The following is a 14,881-nucleotide window of genomic DNA, read 5'->3' on the forward strand; positions in this document are numbered from 1 at the left end:
AAAAAAACCAACGGGACCTGCACCGACGTCGAGACGGATCAAATTTTACTCGAATTGCGCCTCTCGAATGAAGCTAACACGTAACGATTCGTCGCAGTTTACCTGTAGTTTACTCGTTCGGTGTGAAATATTTTGTTGTAAAATTCAAGTTTCATTTTATCCCGAGGAGTGCAAAGTTGTGAATCTTTTATTCGTTATTATGGCTAACACGATGGGTAAGAGGTGTTATTAAATATACAACTGTACGAGTAGAAGCTTATAAATGTTGCAAATGAATACTCGAATAAAAGAAGCTCGTGCTATATTTGATTTTTCAATAAAACGCACATTTGTAAATAGAGCTACTTGTTATTCGAATAAAATTTTGCCCATCTATAGCTGGCAGTATCTTCTTAAATCATAACCCGATCGACGATCAACCATAGTAGTAGCTACCATAGACGCGGAGATTTATTCCACAATCAATCGCGTGTACGTTGAGGAGCAATGATACCCGTATAGCATCGTACCACTGTCATTAAACGCAGCCATGTCGACAGGTTGTTCAACAACCCCGCATAGTTTAGAATTACGGTTCGAACAGTGGTATCAACGATAGTTGCACGGATTACTGTACGAAAAAAAAATCGTTACGTCTGTGGCCCCCGCGATACGAGGACTATAGTCGCGACGATATATCAGCCGGATAAGTCGACACGACGAGATGCAACGATGGTTACACCGATTCGTCGTATGTTGTTTTCCCACAGACGTAACGACCTGTTGTTCGACAAATCTGGCGTAAAAGTAGTACATACTCTTGGCCGTAAGAAGATACATACTTTCGCTGCCGCGATTCGGACTCAAGGCTGAATTCGTACCGAGGAAATCTTTCTTGCTGAAATCAGTCTCTGCTTCGAACGATCCACGACTCGGAATTTCGATAGACAAACTTTAGCATTTAAATACCGTTTAGTGTCTCTATTTTGATTCAAATATTTTTACACGCAACATTTATGTAATAGATATTGAGAAACAGCAAAATGGTGGCTGCATGGTTGTACCTACTAAATCTAACTGATTTTTGTTTCGTACATGTATGTAACAAATTTAAGGAATCATGTGTGAAGTTGTAGCCTGTGTAACTAGAAACGTATCTACCAAATTTCATCAGGATTCCATGGGATTTGTTTGAAGTATCATCTGCTCCGTTTTGGGAAATGTAGTTTCAAGAGCAAACCTCGTTCAAAGTTCTCCATGGTGCATATATGACTATTGTACAGGCTTTCTGTTCCTGGCTTATATTTTCATCGTTGCAACGAGTGTATCGGCATCTAAGCTCATTAGTCAATGCAAAAAGATCCCTATTTTGCGTAATAATTAAGGTGATACAACTCCTGGAAAACCACTAAGGTCGCACCTGTGCTACTCATACATCTTTGCAACATCTAAACCATTTCTTCATCATTGCAATGAATTTTTATCCAATCTACTCTTGAACAAAAAAATAATTCCCATTTTATGTACTAACCAAGGTCATACAATTTTTGGAAAACCACCAAGGTTGTTGGTCCCATGGTTCTCATACCTCTCTCTAAATCTTTTCTTCATGATTGCAATCAATTTGTACCCAATCTATTCATCATCAACAACAACAACAACAATAAAAAAGAATTAAATTTTCCGCAGTAACCAGGCTAGTATAACTCCTCAGATCCCAGAGGTTACCAAGAGTCTACCGTCCCCCGTTATAGTCTCCTGAAGAAGTCGGGCCCCAGTTCGAGTTTCTCGACCCGGTGAAACCGACGGGACCATTTCGACAAGAAGACGCGTCCCGTTTACGAATCGCCTACTCGTCCTCCCGCGAGTCCTCGTCGCCAGCGAAATCCGGTTTTCTCGACGGAGGAATCGTGTATCGTTGGAGAGTACGCAACCTGCGACGACGACGAACCGCGACGATACATCGTTCGAAAAGAGAAAGGGATTAACGTGGAACTTACATTTTGTAGTGATTCTGCATGTGATGGGTCAAATGGAGGTCGGCGGGGTGTTGCTGAAGTTGCTGTTGTTGCTGAAGTTGCTGCATGGCCTGGTGATGGTGGGTCTGCGGGGGGTCCAGGCTAGAGGCACCCAGCAGGGTAGCGCTCTCCCTAAACAGCGTTGCCACCTGCATCCTCGACGATTATTCCTCCTCGGTTAGGCGAACGGTTACGGACTTGACCGTCGGTCGACGTTCCCGTCGTCCGATTCCGCAATGCCTTTTCGGCGATAACCCGATAATTGGATAAGCCACAAAGGCTAGCTCGAGTGGTTCGGGAGCTAGAGTCCCGGGGTTTGCGATAAAATCCAGTAGGTCGCGGGAAGGTCACCGGTGCCAGACGTCGGGGTCCTTTTAGGAAGGATTACTCCCTCGTTTGCTTGGGTTACGCTGCCCGTCGGATCTGCCTTCTCGCGGCTACCCACGGTAATTGGATAACCACAGACGCTGTGACTGGTGAGTGTTTTCCCGATCGGATACTGCTGGGGTCTAAAAGACACGGTAAATTCGCTAGGTCGTGGACGTCGAGATCCAGGAAAAAAGAATTCCAAAGCTACGTTAGCCGTCGGCAGACGAGTCTCGCACGCGCGATTAAATCCACCGACCGAAGGTCCCAGAAAAGATTACTCCTGTTTACACCTCTGATAACTCTAGCTGTAGCAGCTAGAATCTTTGGAGACGGGCGATTAGATCCGGAAGGTCTCAAAGAGGTCCTGGAAAGAAGGACACACCGTCTGAAACCGACGGACCCGCCGAGGGAACGCGAGCCGTCGGCAGGCTACGCGCGATTCTCGAGGAACGTGAACCTCGCACCAACCGCACTCACTGTGGCACACTGTCACCCGAACGACCGTCGCGACGACGGGACCGAGCCGGTCGGTCGCCGGCGACGGCTCTGGGCGGCTCCTGACCGCGAAACTTTAACCTAGACGACGTTTAATCGAGTCCTCTCGAGTTGGTCGTCCTCCAATTACCCCGCGCGACCCTCGTTACCGTCGTCATCGTCCTCCAGGATATCCTTCAGCCGATCACCGACAAGCAACCCAATCACCGGGAGCACCGCTCCAATTTTCGAGATACTTTTAACGAGTCACCAGGAGCACCGATCCTCCAAGACACCTTACGCGCGGGATACAGTCACCGAGACCACCCTCGGTATCCTATGGACACCTTTATTTAAAACGGTCTCAACTCGCGTGTACGCCTAGATGGACACAGGCTGCGCTCACGCTACTTTCGGACGGGACCGCGAAAGTCTCCTTTTCGAGAGTCCGACGCTCTCACACGGTTTTCACCGGCGCAGCACACGTGACCACCGCCCGGAGATCACTGCCCCGGACCGAATATCCACGGGCTGGGGAACTTTCTTTTCCCAAGTTTCTCCCGTTTCACGTACGAGTCCTGTCTACCTCTGGACGACCAGAAGGGCGATTGTGGTGGATCGTGCACGCGACGGCATAGGTCCGTCACTGGTCATCTCGTCCTCCGCGGCTTCGCGGCCCTTTCCCGTCGGTCTTTTTCCAAACGAGTCTTGTTCGCTCGCGCGACGTGTGCTCGAGCGTTTCAACGGCACCCACGCCCCCGAAGACGAAGACGGCGCGATATTTTCTCTCCGTCTGTCTCTCTATACGGCGGTGGGATCGTCGCCTTGGCTGCTCAGGGCTATGTAACTCCGATAACGCGACAGCGTGCCGCTCCTAAAATTTCACGCGGCTCTCCGGCGATAAAACGTCGCGACCGCGAGCCGTGCTTCCTCCCCCGTCACTCTTTTCCTTTGTGTTTCGGTCCTCGTCTTCCGCCCCCCCTTGGCTATCTGGCACTGTCTCCGCTGGGTTATCGCTGTGTCTCCCTCTCCTTATCTCTTCCTCACTCTTGCGAATCTCGGTTTAAACTCTCTCTCGTCGCGTAAACACGCGTCCACGCACAACCGCGAGGAATCTGAAACCGCGGCAGCAAGAGTCGGCACCGCACTGGTCGGCCGTGTCGCTGGTTAGGTCGCTCTAGCCGTCGCGGTTCGTGCGTTTCCGACCTAACTCGACTGCTCTCGGCGATGCTCGGCTTTCGGAGCCTCCTGCTGCTCGACAGCGCCGGCGACGGCGTCGACGACGACGGCGATGGCTGCGACTCTGCCTCGGCTCGTCTTTCCCGTACCCTCCCTCTTTGCACCTACGAATTCCGCGTTTCATTATGCATTTATTTATTTCGAATCCACCTAGGTTCCTTTTTCGGCCAACTTGGTGGTGGAATTCGAACAGGAGGTGGGAAAGTAGATACGGGATCGAAGTGCCGTCATTAGTTCGAATGAACGGAGCTCGCTAAGTACGGTGGACATGCATAGGGGTGGAGAGAGGTAGGATAGAAAGCAGTAGGACGAATAGATGGACTAAAAAAATGAGAAATGATAGGGGTTGGAGTATAATGAGGTAGTGTTATACATGAGCCTGATGAGCGATTTGAAGAGGACGAATAGATTCTGAATGTTTAGATATTCGAGGGTTAAATGAAAGATTGTTTCCAGTTTTTGCTCCGAAAAGTCATCGACTCTAGCACAGTAGTGATATATCACTGAAATGAAGCGCATATTCCGATAGAATCTTCAACCAAACGTCGTCAAACCATCACCTATGAGCTTGCCACAGGTTGCCCCTTCTTCAGAGTCTGAAGCTCAGACCAGCGACAACAAAAACACCCATCGCGTATATAGCATACGCACCCTCCATTTATCATAAAAACGTCGACAAATTTTCATACAAATTTTTTTCCTGTAACTCCACTTACAAACATACACAAGCTTTCAAACAATTCCACCGAACCAACACTCCAACGAATTCGCGAATAAAGTCTTATCCACAGCGTCTTGCCCGAATCTCCCCCTTAATCGCGAACGCGTTCACGCATCGACTTATCGCTGTATAAATTCGCTGATAACGTAAACTAACAGCGCCATCGACGGAAAGATATTTCGATCTGGCCAGTTCCTGCGTCCCCGTTCTTCCTCTTCCTATTCGTCTTCCTGCTCGTCGTACCCTGCCAGGTGCGCGGCGTCCAAGTTTACCGGGTCTAATCGATACCGTATGATCGATGATAAATCGAGGCACGCGACACCCTCGATCGGATCGATTCGTCTCGATCGATCCCTACTCACCGTTCGAACAGAGGGGCCACGGCTCCTTGACCAAACGTCGGGGTCATTCGCGATTTCGACCGTGCATGGCGGCGTCGAATTTACGAGGAGGAGATACGACGTTCGTCCTTTGCCACGTACGTACTTATGCAAATTGCGCGACGAGATCGTGTTCGCGAGCGTGTCGCAACGGCATTCTTCGAGCCGCGGCTAGAGACCACGGTATTAATATTTACACGCGAGGATCACCCGAACGTTTTCTCTCCCCGTCGCGAGCTGAACTGCGACGTGCGGAGGATCTCGTTAGGATGGTCCTGGATGGGATGCAGATTTAGCGATCGACAGTGTGTCGGGATGGTCCTCATCCGAAAAATTATTGAATCCAAATAAATGAATAATAGTTGAAGGGGAGGAATTGGGTGGTGATTTTAGTCTTCTGGTCCTGAAGTGTGGGGATGCTGGTGTCTTTGGTCATTTGAAGCAATGTTGTTTTTATATTGAGTGAAAATTGTCGAGTGCAGGATGAATATTCTTGGAATAGAAAAAGTACGTGTGAAAGTTATTGGGAAAAATGGGAGGTAAGAGGAATTGTATGTTACTTTTGCTATTCTGATCTCGAAGCTTGGGGTCATTGGTATCTTCGGTAATTTAGAACAACGTTTCTATATTATGTTTTCTTTTAACATTCTTGAAACGACGTCACACGTATAATAGAAATAATATAAAAAGAAAAAATATAAACTAAGAGGTATTATCCCTTAGAATTAGCCCTCTTCTAATACAAAATACACATTCTCCAAATGGAAAATCCAAGGAAGTAGGAACGAAAGAGTTAATCTTTCATTTTTTTAAGCGTATAAGTGCATGGGTCAGCGAATTTAAATAATTCCTTAAACCAGAACGAACCGAGTAAAGGTTTGATGCAATTTTTTGCACTATTCTTAGCGAGCATGTGCCAATGTGAAATTGAACGATTGAAATGTGTTACCTTGTTGGGTCCAATAATGAAAATCAATAATTAAAACCTTACGAACTGTCAAGTGTATAAACGAAATGTAAATGTAGGTCAGTTAAAAAAGAAAGAATTGAATCTTAATAGCAAACTATTCAATCGTGTTTCTATTTTGTTTATCTCCTTATAATAGTTGTTATAGTCTGTTCTAGTCTTTTAATTGATTGTTACTCATTTTCAAGCCCCTCGCAATTTCTCCGTTATATTCTGCATTGATTTTAATTAATCAGTTCTGTGTCGCCTCAGTGGAAGTTCGAAAAGAAACATGAGAGAGATGGGTTAAAGTTCAAAATTTCATGAATATTTGAATTACTTCAAAATTACTTAAAATTCACCGAGGGTGAAGGGGACGGTCTCGATTGAAGCCGCATGGAATAACAAATCAGGAAATATTATATAATCTAAAAAGAATACAAAATTTCTCCATATAATGTCCTTCTTATTAAACGATAATCATTTTTTCTTCCTTCGAAGGTTCACTGAAATTAAATGAAAAAATATATGGATCACCCTGGTAGCGTTGTTGTTATAAAAATGCATCTAACAAACATAAAGATCGATTTCCTTCGTATCGTGAACTCGGCATTCTTCCTACCTTCTTGCACTCGAACAGGGAACGTCACAAGGTCGCACGTAATAGAGAACAACCGGTTTTAATTGAATCTATGTTCCAGCGATGCGCTCCAAAATGTAGCGATAGATCGATCGATTTATTGGCATGGAACGGTATCCCATCAGGGGTATAACACGATCTCAATTTTAAGAAAGACAGTGACGGCATAATATATTAACCTCGTTTAGAGCACGCCCCTATTACCTGGTCCTCTGCCTTGCAGAAAATTAATGCGCTTTTGGAAAGTGCGCCGCACAGATTATTATGATTCATTAAATATAGATTGCTTATACGTATATGCAGGTCGCGTTCCCATCGCCACTGTGCCACGATATCGAGAGTCCTTAATTGGCAGTGTGCGAAATGATAATTGATTTATCCTACTTTGCAATAAATAGTAACCAAATCGATCAAAATCGAGGATTAAAAGGACTAGCTTCTTCTGAAGGTCAGCGTTCTTCCATTAATTACAAAATTCGAGATAATGCTTCGTGACACGATGAAATCGATTAACGGCGTCGAACGTGCATGATAATATGGATTATTTATTGATTTCAATCTTATCTTTAGATCTCCTTCGATAAGTATATATTCTACTCGAATATTGCACAGTAATTAATTTATTAGTTAACTTCCATGAAGCATGGGTCACATATTTCCAGGACGTAGCGATGATAATTTCTAAGGCCTTTTTTTTTAAATTGTCCACGTTCGTTTCCTTATCTGCCTGTATCCAACTGGAGGCCACCTAGGGAGGGAACAATTTATCTGAAATTACAAAACGGCGTAAATAGTAACGTAGAATGGTGGACGAAACGTCGGTCACTCCACGTCACTGGTGAATTCATAATTCATCATTGATACCTGTCTTAGAAAAAAAAAAAAACCAACGTGTTAAGATTGATTAATACCTATACATATGTTTGGTCGATTAAAGCAATTATGTCGAACGTAACACGCTTGTTTGTATACCAAATCAGTTTAATGAATTTAATCGTCGCGTAGATGACGATTGCTGCGATTTCGAAAATAACTTGCAACTAACATCGAGATCGTTCAACATTCGTCCTCATAGTCAATTGTTGGGCCCTTTCGGAGCGCATTAGTCCATTCACATCATCTGCGTGCGGTAGAAAGAGATAGACACTTTTCTCTCTTGGTTTAACGCTAGTTACGGCACACTCGGCCCTGATAATCCATGATTATCTATGTCAATTTGTCCCTGGGCAACATTGATTTCTACCTTGACACTGTATCATCGTTGAAAAACAATTTATACAAGAGTGCAATGGAAATTCAAGCACACGTCGTTGTACGAAATTCCAAGTTTCGCGACTGCGCTTGCCAGCGTCGCGATAAACATTAATAAACAAGCAGCAGCGCGGAGAAAGTTAACAATTACAATAATTGGAACAGCAGGAACCGATGCGATAGTAATAACAGGAGACGCGATGACGTAAGAGGATCGCTTTGAAACTTTGGAAGCTACCTGTTCCGAGATAATTAAGGGCTTCTTGTTTACTTGGAATAATTCCGAGTAAAATATTCAATGCCTTCGAACATACTAAGCTCGTTAGACATTTGACACGAATTTTACTTCTGGTTCTTACGAAACGCGCGCATTAAATTTGTAGAACCGTGCGCCAACTGTTCCTTTATCGTCTAGCGAGGCTGAACTCCTCCAGATGCATGACTATGTCGAATTTTCCGGGAGAATGTTTAAATATTGCTGCAACATTTCTGCACTCGACCTGTTTTCCTTTTTTTTCTTTAAACTGAGGTAAAGAAACTAAGTAGTATTCAGAGCAGTGAGAAAGAAACTGTTTAAAGTTGAAATGAGCCTGAGATTATTCGATGGATATTCATATGCTACAAATGGATTTGAAATTTTATTACTCGAGTTAAGTCGATATTAGTGTATTGGAATATTAATGCATACAAAGTTTAGAAAAGAATGGCTTCAAGAAAATTGATAATTAATCACGAATATCCAAGTATTTTAATTAGTGCGAAATATATTCGAGTAGCCTAGCATTCGAATAAAATTGTTCATAATTAGACTGTGGATGTTTATGCATTTGTAGCGAAACTATGGGAAGATCAATGAGAACGTGCACGAATGGAAAAATATGCAACAATAATCAGCAATAAGATACATGTTGTACTATTTAGAAAGTGAAACATAGATTCGTCTAAGTTTCATTTCATTTTTTGTACAATACCTGTAAAAATATCTATTTGCATAAACACCAACACTGTTTCCAATCAAATATTCGTGACGTGTTTGGACAATATTATTATTGTTCGAGTATTCGAATATAGGGAAATTGGCCAGGCAGTACCAGATCTATTCGAGTGTAAGTGGAGATCGTACACAAGGCAGCCAAAAGTGTTACGAGTTTCCTGTCCCTAATTAAGCGACCGTTTAAGATTCAATCTGCGCAGGGAGATGCTTGCGTCCTCCGCGTGTTCGGAGATCAATCTTGTCCAAGGCACGCACTTCGAGGCTCGACGTCGAGTTATCATTCTAAGGTCGTTAATTACGTGCGTGCAATAATCGAGATAAAGTGGGACGATACCGCTACTTTTACGCAGCGTATTCCCAGCTGTGTGATAACAAGGGCTCGTTTTTTATTGCAAGTGGGTGCCTCCGAGAAATTTCTTCGAACAGCAATGAATTCATCGATTCCTCACTCAACTTATACGCGCTTATAGCAAAAGTATTCAATTATTAAAAGGGTATAAATTTTGTTGATCTTGGGTTCAATCGTCACAATAGTAATATTTAAGAAACGATATAAATATAGTAGAATATTCAGAATAATTATATTCATTTAGACGATATACAGTGTTTGCTATGAACGCAAATAATTTTCCCCCAAAAAGATCTTAACAACCTATGGTAGGTTGCAAATTGCGAACGAAAAATGCGTGCCAAGTGATTCATGAACGGCATAATTAATAAATACGCACTATCGCGTATAAAGTGGAGTCTAAACGCGAGGATAACAATTTTCCAAAAAAAGGTTTATTTTATCGCCGGAAAAATTAACGTTCCCGCGCATACGATTTATACAGCTGGATTTTTGCCATAAATCGTGCGGGTAGGTCTCAATGTGTAATACCAGGACATTTCCCTTGGCAACACGGTTGACGGTGTGTTGAGTTTAATTAACTTTGGGTTTCCTGGACAAGTTGTACAGCTGTTTGCTACACTGGAAATAAAGTAATCGTATTCCGATAGTAACTATTCAATGATATTCAAGTGCTCAAGTTCCTCGTACACTGACCTATTAAAATCCTATACTCATATACTTGATGCGTTCAAAGTAAATTCGAATGATCGTCATGAATGAAATGAAATAATCGTGTTCAAGATAATACAAATTCAATGATATTTAATTACTGGAGACATTCAAGTTCAACTTCAATCATCTTCACAAATGAAACAATCATACTCAAACAAAACCAATTCAATGTTATCCAAATACTTCAGACATTTAAGTACAACATCAAATAAAATAATCAGACAATAGTAGAAATTCAACGACGTTCAACTACTCGAGTTTCAGCTACCCAAATGTATTCCAATCCTCTACACACACATGCACACACCTCAGCTACCGAGATTCACCTGGAACCATCGCGACACCAACGAAATGCTCTAAAATGAAACGATTCGAACGGTCCCGGATTACACGCGACGGTGATCACCGCTGCCCAAGTGTCCCTCGGCGTTCCTTTGCACGTCTAACGCATCGCTTTCCACGCTAATTAATTATACCCGTGTTCAGAATCCAGATAAATCCTTTATTCGAATTTTGACCACGTCTCGGTGGATCTCCAGCGTGCGTGTACCGAACGTCGAGCGGTGTGTGTACGTGCGCGCGGGCGCTGTGACCGGAACTCGAACGGGGACGGAAACCGGTGCTCCGTAGAAATTTCGAGGACCCCGCAACGTCACGGGAAAATTCGACGACGATCGTCCACGAAGCTCGAAAGAGAGAAACGATCGCTGCTGGCGAGAAGCGTGTCCTTTTCCCCCTCCGTTCGTGGATCCTCTCACCTCTAGCGCGCTCGCGAGCTTCGGTGAAAATCGATCGGCGTTATCGATCGTTGGTAATCCATGGGTCGAGTCGCACGGGGTGGGGAAGAACCGTCGGTTGGCCGATTTCCTAGCAGTCTACCTGCCTAGCTGGCTGGATGCATGGCCGCCGCGAAACGTGCGTGGTGCGGTGCGGTGTGATGTGCTCGCAGCGTTTCTGGCTTCGTGTGCACACGTACACGCCACGAAATGTGCGTGGGTGCCGTGGGCTCTCGGTGCCGGTGTATGTGTGCCTGTGTGTGTAGTGTGTACAATCCATTCGACCGAGTCTGCCGCGAGGGTGTATCGGAGTGGGAGCGCGGGCGTATAAAGCTTGTGGGTGTGATGAGCGCGCGAGCGCACCGCGAATCTCGCAAAGAGACCAGCAGCGAGACAGGGACCGACGATTCAGAAGAACCGAGAGCCTCGTGGTATACCGGGTGACCCTCACGGGAGTAGAACTACGGTGGACATTGGGAAGATAGGTGGACCTAATAAGGAGAGGGTTACTCGTTGGTAAGGGGATGGTTTTAATGAGTTATTGGGAGAAATTAGAAGAAATAACAGGAGAGGGAATTAATTTTGACGAAATTAAAGGGTTTAGGTGGATTTTTTCATTGTATTTTGAACGATTGGGGAGATTTTGAGACTTTGGGTTGGTTCATAAGTAACTTAGCGGGTAATAAACAGCTATGCTTTAGGGGAATTTAATTCTCCTCTTAGATAAGGATAAGTGCTAACCAACAATGGTGATCACATAATTGATTAAGATGTCTTATATTATAATTTATTTGGAAGTAAATTTGAAAACAGAGATTATTAGCTGATTTTCTTGAGCGCGAGTGTTAAGTTAGGAAACCTCGATTACTGCTGGTAATTTCAGCTTAGGTTCTTGCAAGAGTCGAGGTAACCAATGAGTGGTAGCCATGTCCGGCCACTTTGTTGCTTTAGCCATACAAAGAACCCCTAGTGCAATAGTAGAGGTTCTACTGTGTAGAAGTGCATTTATTAACTACAAAAGTGTGTTTACTGTCTACTAACATAATTTCCAGCAAGCCTGAATTATTTTACAATGAGACGAATTCAATGGCCTCATCCAAATTATTTTCATAATTTAACAAATGACTCCACCGATATAGTAATAACTAGACTGCGAATATTTATGCATTTATAGAAAATTTGAATGTGCCAGAAACTACAAATTGCAAACAACATGCAAGAACATAAAAAAAATTGAAAGTAAAGTTCATGTTATAATATCTGCAGAATAAAATAAATTCCTATTTAGGTTCAATTTTTGTAGGCACGTTCGCGAAGATTTTATTTTGCATAAAGATCCGCAGTCTAGTAGTGACCATTCTGCATGTAAATACCCATCGCATAACAAATCGAAACCACCTCTTTTTCTTCAGATTTAATCGTAAACTGAAATACATTGAAATACGTTGACATTTCCATTCTGATAAATTACCCTAACCCGACGAAAAATTGACTATCCATATCAGTCACGACCATATGAATACGATGTCGCGTAATTTAGTATTTAATTGACGAATGAGCGAATTCACTTAACGGCACACTAATCGTGACACCCCCCAATTCGGTATTGGGCGACGCGAAATCCGTGATTATGGTGGCTTGGTTATCAGTCATTCCGATTATCCATTAATCTGCCAATTGTGATCGATTGAATTTTTCTTTTTTTGCATTAGATTTCTCAGTCCGAAAAGGTAATAAGAGAAAGGTGAATATTTATACGTTTTGTACGTTCGCAACGAATGCACGAAACTTCAAAATTCATACATTTTATAAACGCGATGAATGCACGAAAAAGAGCTAAAAAATGTGTAAATTCGTGCATTTTATAAGCTCATGACATATACATATATGAAAAAGGTACAAAAATTTGGAAATTCGTATATTTCATAAGATTGTAATATATGTATGAAAACGTCCTGTACGAATGACAGTTTCGAATATACTGAATATAATTTATTTGTTGCGGTGAGTTCAGCAAGCATTTGGACTCAGCTGAAGCGCAGTATTAATAAAAATGAATTCTACATTATTTCTCAAACCTCTGAAACATTCCCATAACAAAGTAGAGCTGATTAATACCCGAAGAACAATGAGTTATACTCCAAAAATTGATCCAGACTCTTTCCCACCAACTTCCAGTTCGATTTTTAGTCAACGCATGCCTGTTGATTTATAGGGCACTTTTTAGCAACAATTACGCCTAGATTGGCACGGTGTGCGAGCTGTCTCCGATTCGAGTACCCTAGATTTTTATTTATGGGGTTGCAACGTGTCTCACGTTCGCAATACGTGTGCTTCGTATCATCCATTCGCGCGAAAAATTCGAAACTCGCGAGGAATTTTCGAAGGACATTGTTGCCAGCAATTTCGTTAATCAAGGGACACGTCGCGACTGATATCGGTTTTCTGCGACCTTGCCACAAGCCGCAGAAGCATTCTCACGAAACTTTGCCACCATTAAAAACCATTTTCATAACTCGAAGAGGATACGTTTCCTGCGTTCACGTGAGCCCCATTTCATCCCCAATTTATCGACTTAGAAACATGATTTAACAAGTTGTTTGTGCTAAATCTAAATGTTTATTTGATTGAAAGTCACTGTCTCTACTTTATTTGTTTATTTTCGTTCGATGTGGTTGAAGAAGGAAAGGTGTTAGAAATTCAAGTAGAATTTGTCGGTGTGGAGAGAACAAATAATTAAGCGAATGTATATTTATTTATGGACTGTAGGTGACTATGAATTGTGATTTATGTAAACGTGAGGCTTAAGTATAAGCTTAGACTTGTAACTTTCATTCGTTAATTCCAAATGCATTTTGAGTCAGTGTAAACAGAGTGACATTGCACTCTTTGCTGGAACAACATCCATCGAATGCACTCTCTTCACTTTCATTCAATCTCAAGCATAATGTCCCGAAGAAAACAAGTTAACAGGTCGTTTCTACTCTTTCACTTCCCCCAAATGCTTCTTTGCTTCTGTAGTCACCTTTTGCTTCTATACTCACCTACTATCTTCAATCATACTCATAAGATGTGTATCAGTGTAAATCACATCATATACTCATTCCCCATGAATCAATATACACTCCATTGATTTTTAACCCTTCATTGCATGAAATTTATTTTATCCTCCAAAGAAAAAATTATTTGTCTAATATTTCATCTGAGCATTAAATGGCTGACAAGGTACTAATGGCAACCCTATAAGGAAACTTTCCTGGAATTATTTTTTTAATTTCTATTTGGAAATATTGTGAAATAGAGGGTTGATTATGGAGATTCCAACTGTTTTTTTTTTTCGAGAAATGGACCCATGTTATTGATCAACGTAAGTAGAATTCACTGGCAAAGTACGATCAGGTATTTCGCAATCACCCTGTAGAAGGGCACGTACGCGCACACGTATGCACGACCTGAGCAGTGTGGTGGTGCATGCGGTGACCCTGCCACACGATGTAGGTGGATGGAATACCAGGGCTGTACCCAGGAACTGTGCTGCGTGTACTCCCAACCGGGAATATTCATTTTTGCCTCGCCAATAATAACAATAAATCCTTTAACAAACATTAGAATTACATCCCACAAGCATCGTATAAAAATTAATTCGCTAAATAAATTTCCTATTCATTACACAAACATTTTTGATTGTATTCTGGTCATCTTCAAGTCTAAAGGAAAAAAATATTCATATATTACACGCGACACCTAATTTCAATATTTATTAAAAATATAAACACGCAGAGTTAATAGTAATTTGAACAACATTCATTCGTACCTACAGATACAGAGTAATATTTACATTATGAAACTGTGGTTTAATAGTTGTTTTATGTACATTAGTTTGTGTTCAGTATGTTTATGTAGTGTAGAACGTGAGATTCAGTTAGTAGGTTACCATGAATTTCACAGAATTAATCTTGAATCTCTCCTTTGATCATCCCTGCTTGGGTGAAGAGATCGAACCAATTTGAACGCGACTCTATCGCCCATAA

General features: G+C 42.4%; 2 protein-coding genes across 5 annotated transcripts in view; one reads left to right on the plus strand and one right to left on the minus strand.

The window, feature by feature from the left end:
- Nucleotides 1-4,028, minus strand: part of LOC128887441 (uncharacterized) — a 118,385-nt gene extending 114,357 nt beyond the window's left edge. The window contains exon 1 of one of the 2 annotated variants that reach the window (XM_054143297.1): nucleotides 1,980-4,028. In XM_054143297.1, coding sequence (XP_053999272.1) covers nucleotides 1,980-2,152 — 173 coding nt within the window. In that variant the 5' untranslated portion in view covers nucleotides 2,153-4,028. The remainder of the gene's footprint in view (nucleotides 1-1,979) is intronic. The other variant, XM_054143296.1, reaches the window with a different exon arrangement.
- LOC128887437 (uncharacterized) overlaps nucleotides 1-14,881 on the plus strand; it is a 143,217-nt gene that overhangs the window by 103,837 nt on the left and 24,499 nt on the right. The window lies entirely within an intron of this gene.

This window comes from Hylaeus anthracinus, unplaced genomic scaffold (genome assembly GCF_026225885.1).
Source record: "Hylaeus anthracinus isolate JK02 unplaced genomic scaffold, UHH_iyHylAnth1.0_haploid 11989, whole genome shotgun sequence".
In the NCBI taxonomy this organism is placed as follows: domain Eukaryota; kingdom Metazoa; phylum Arthropoda; class Insecta; order Hymenoptera; family Colletidae; genus Hylaeus; species Hylaeus anthracinus.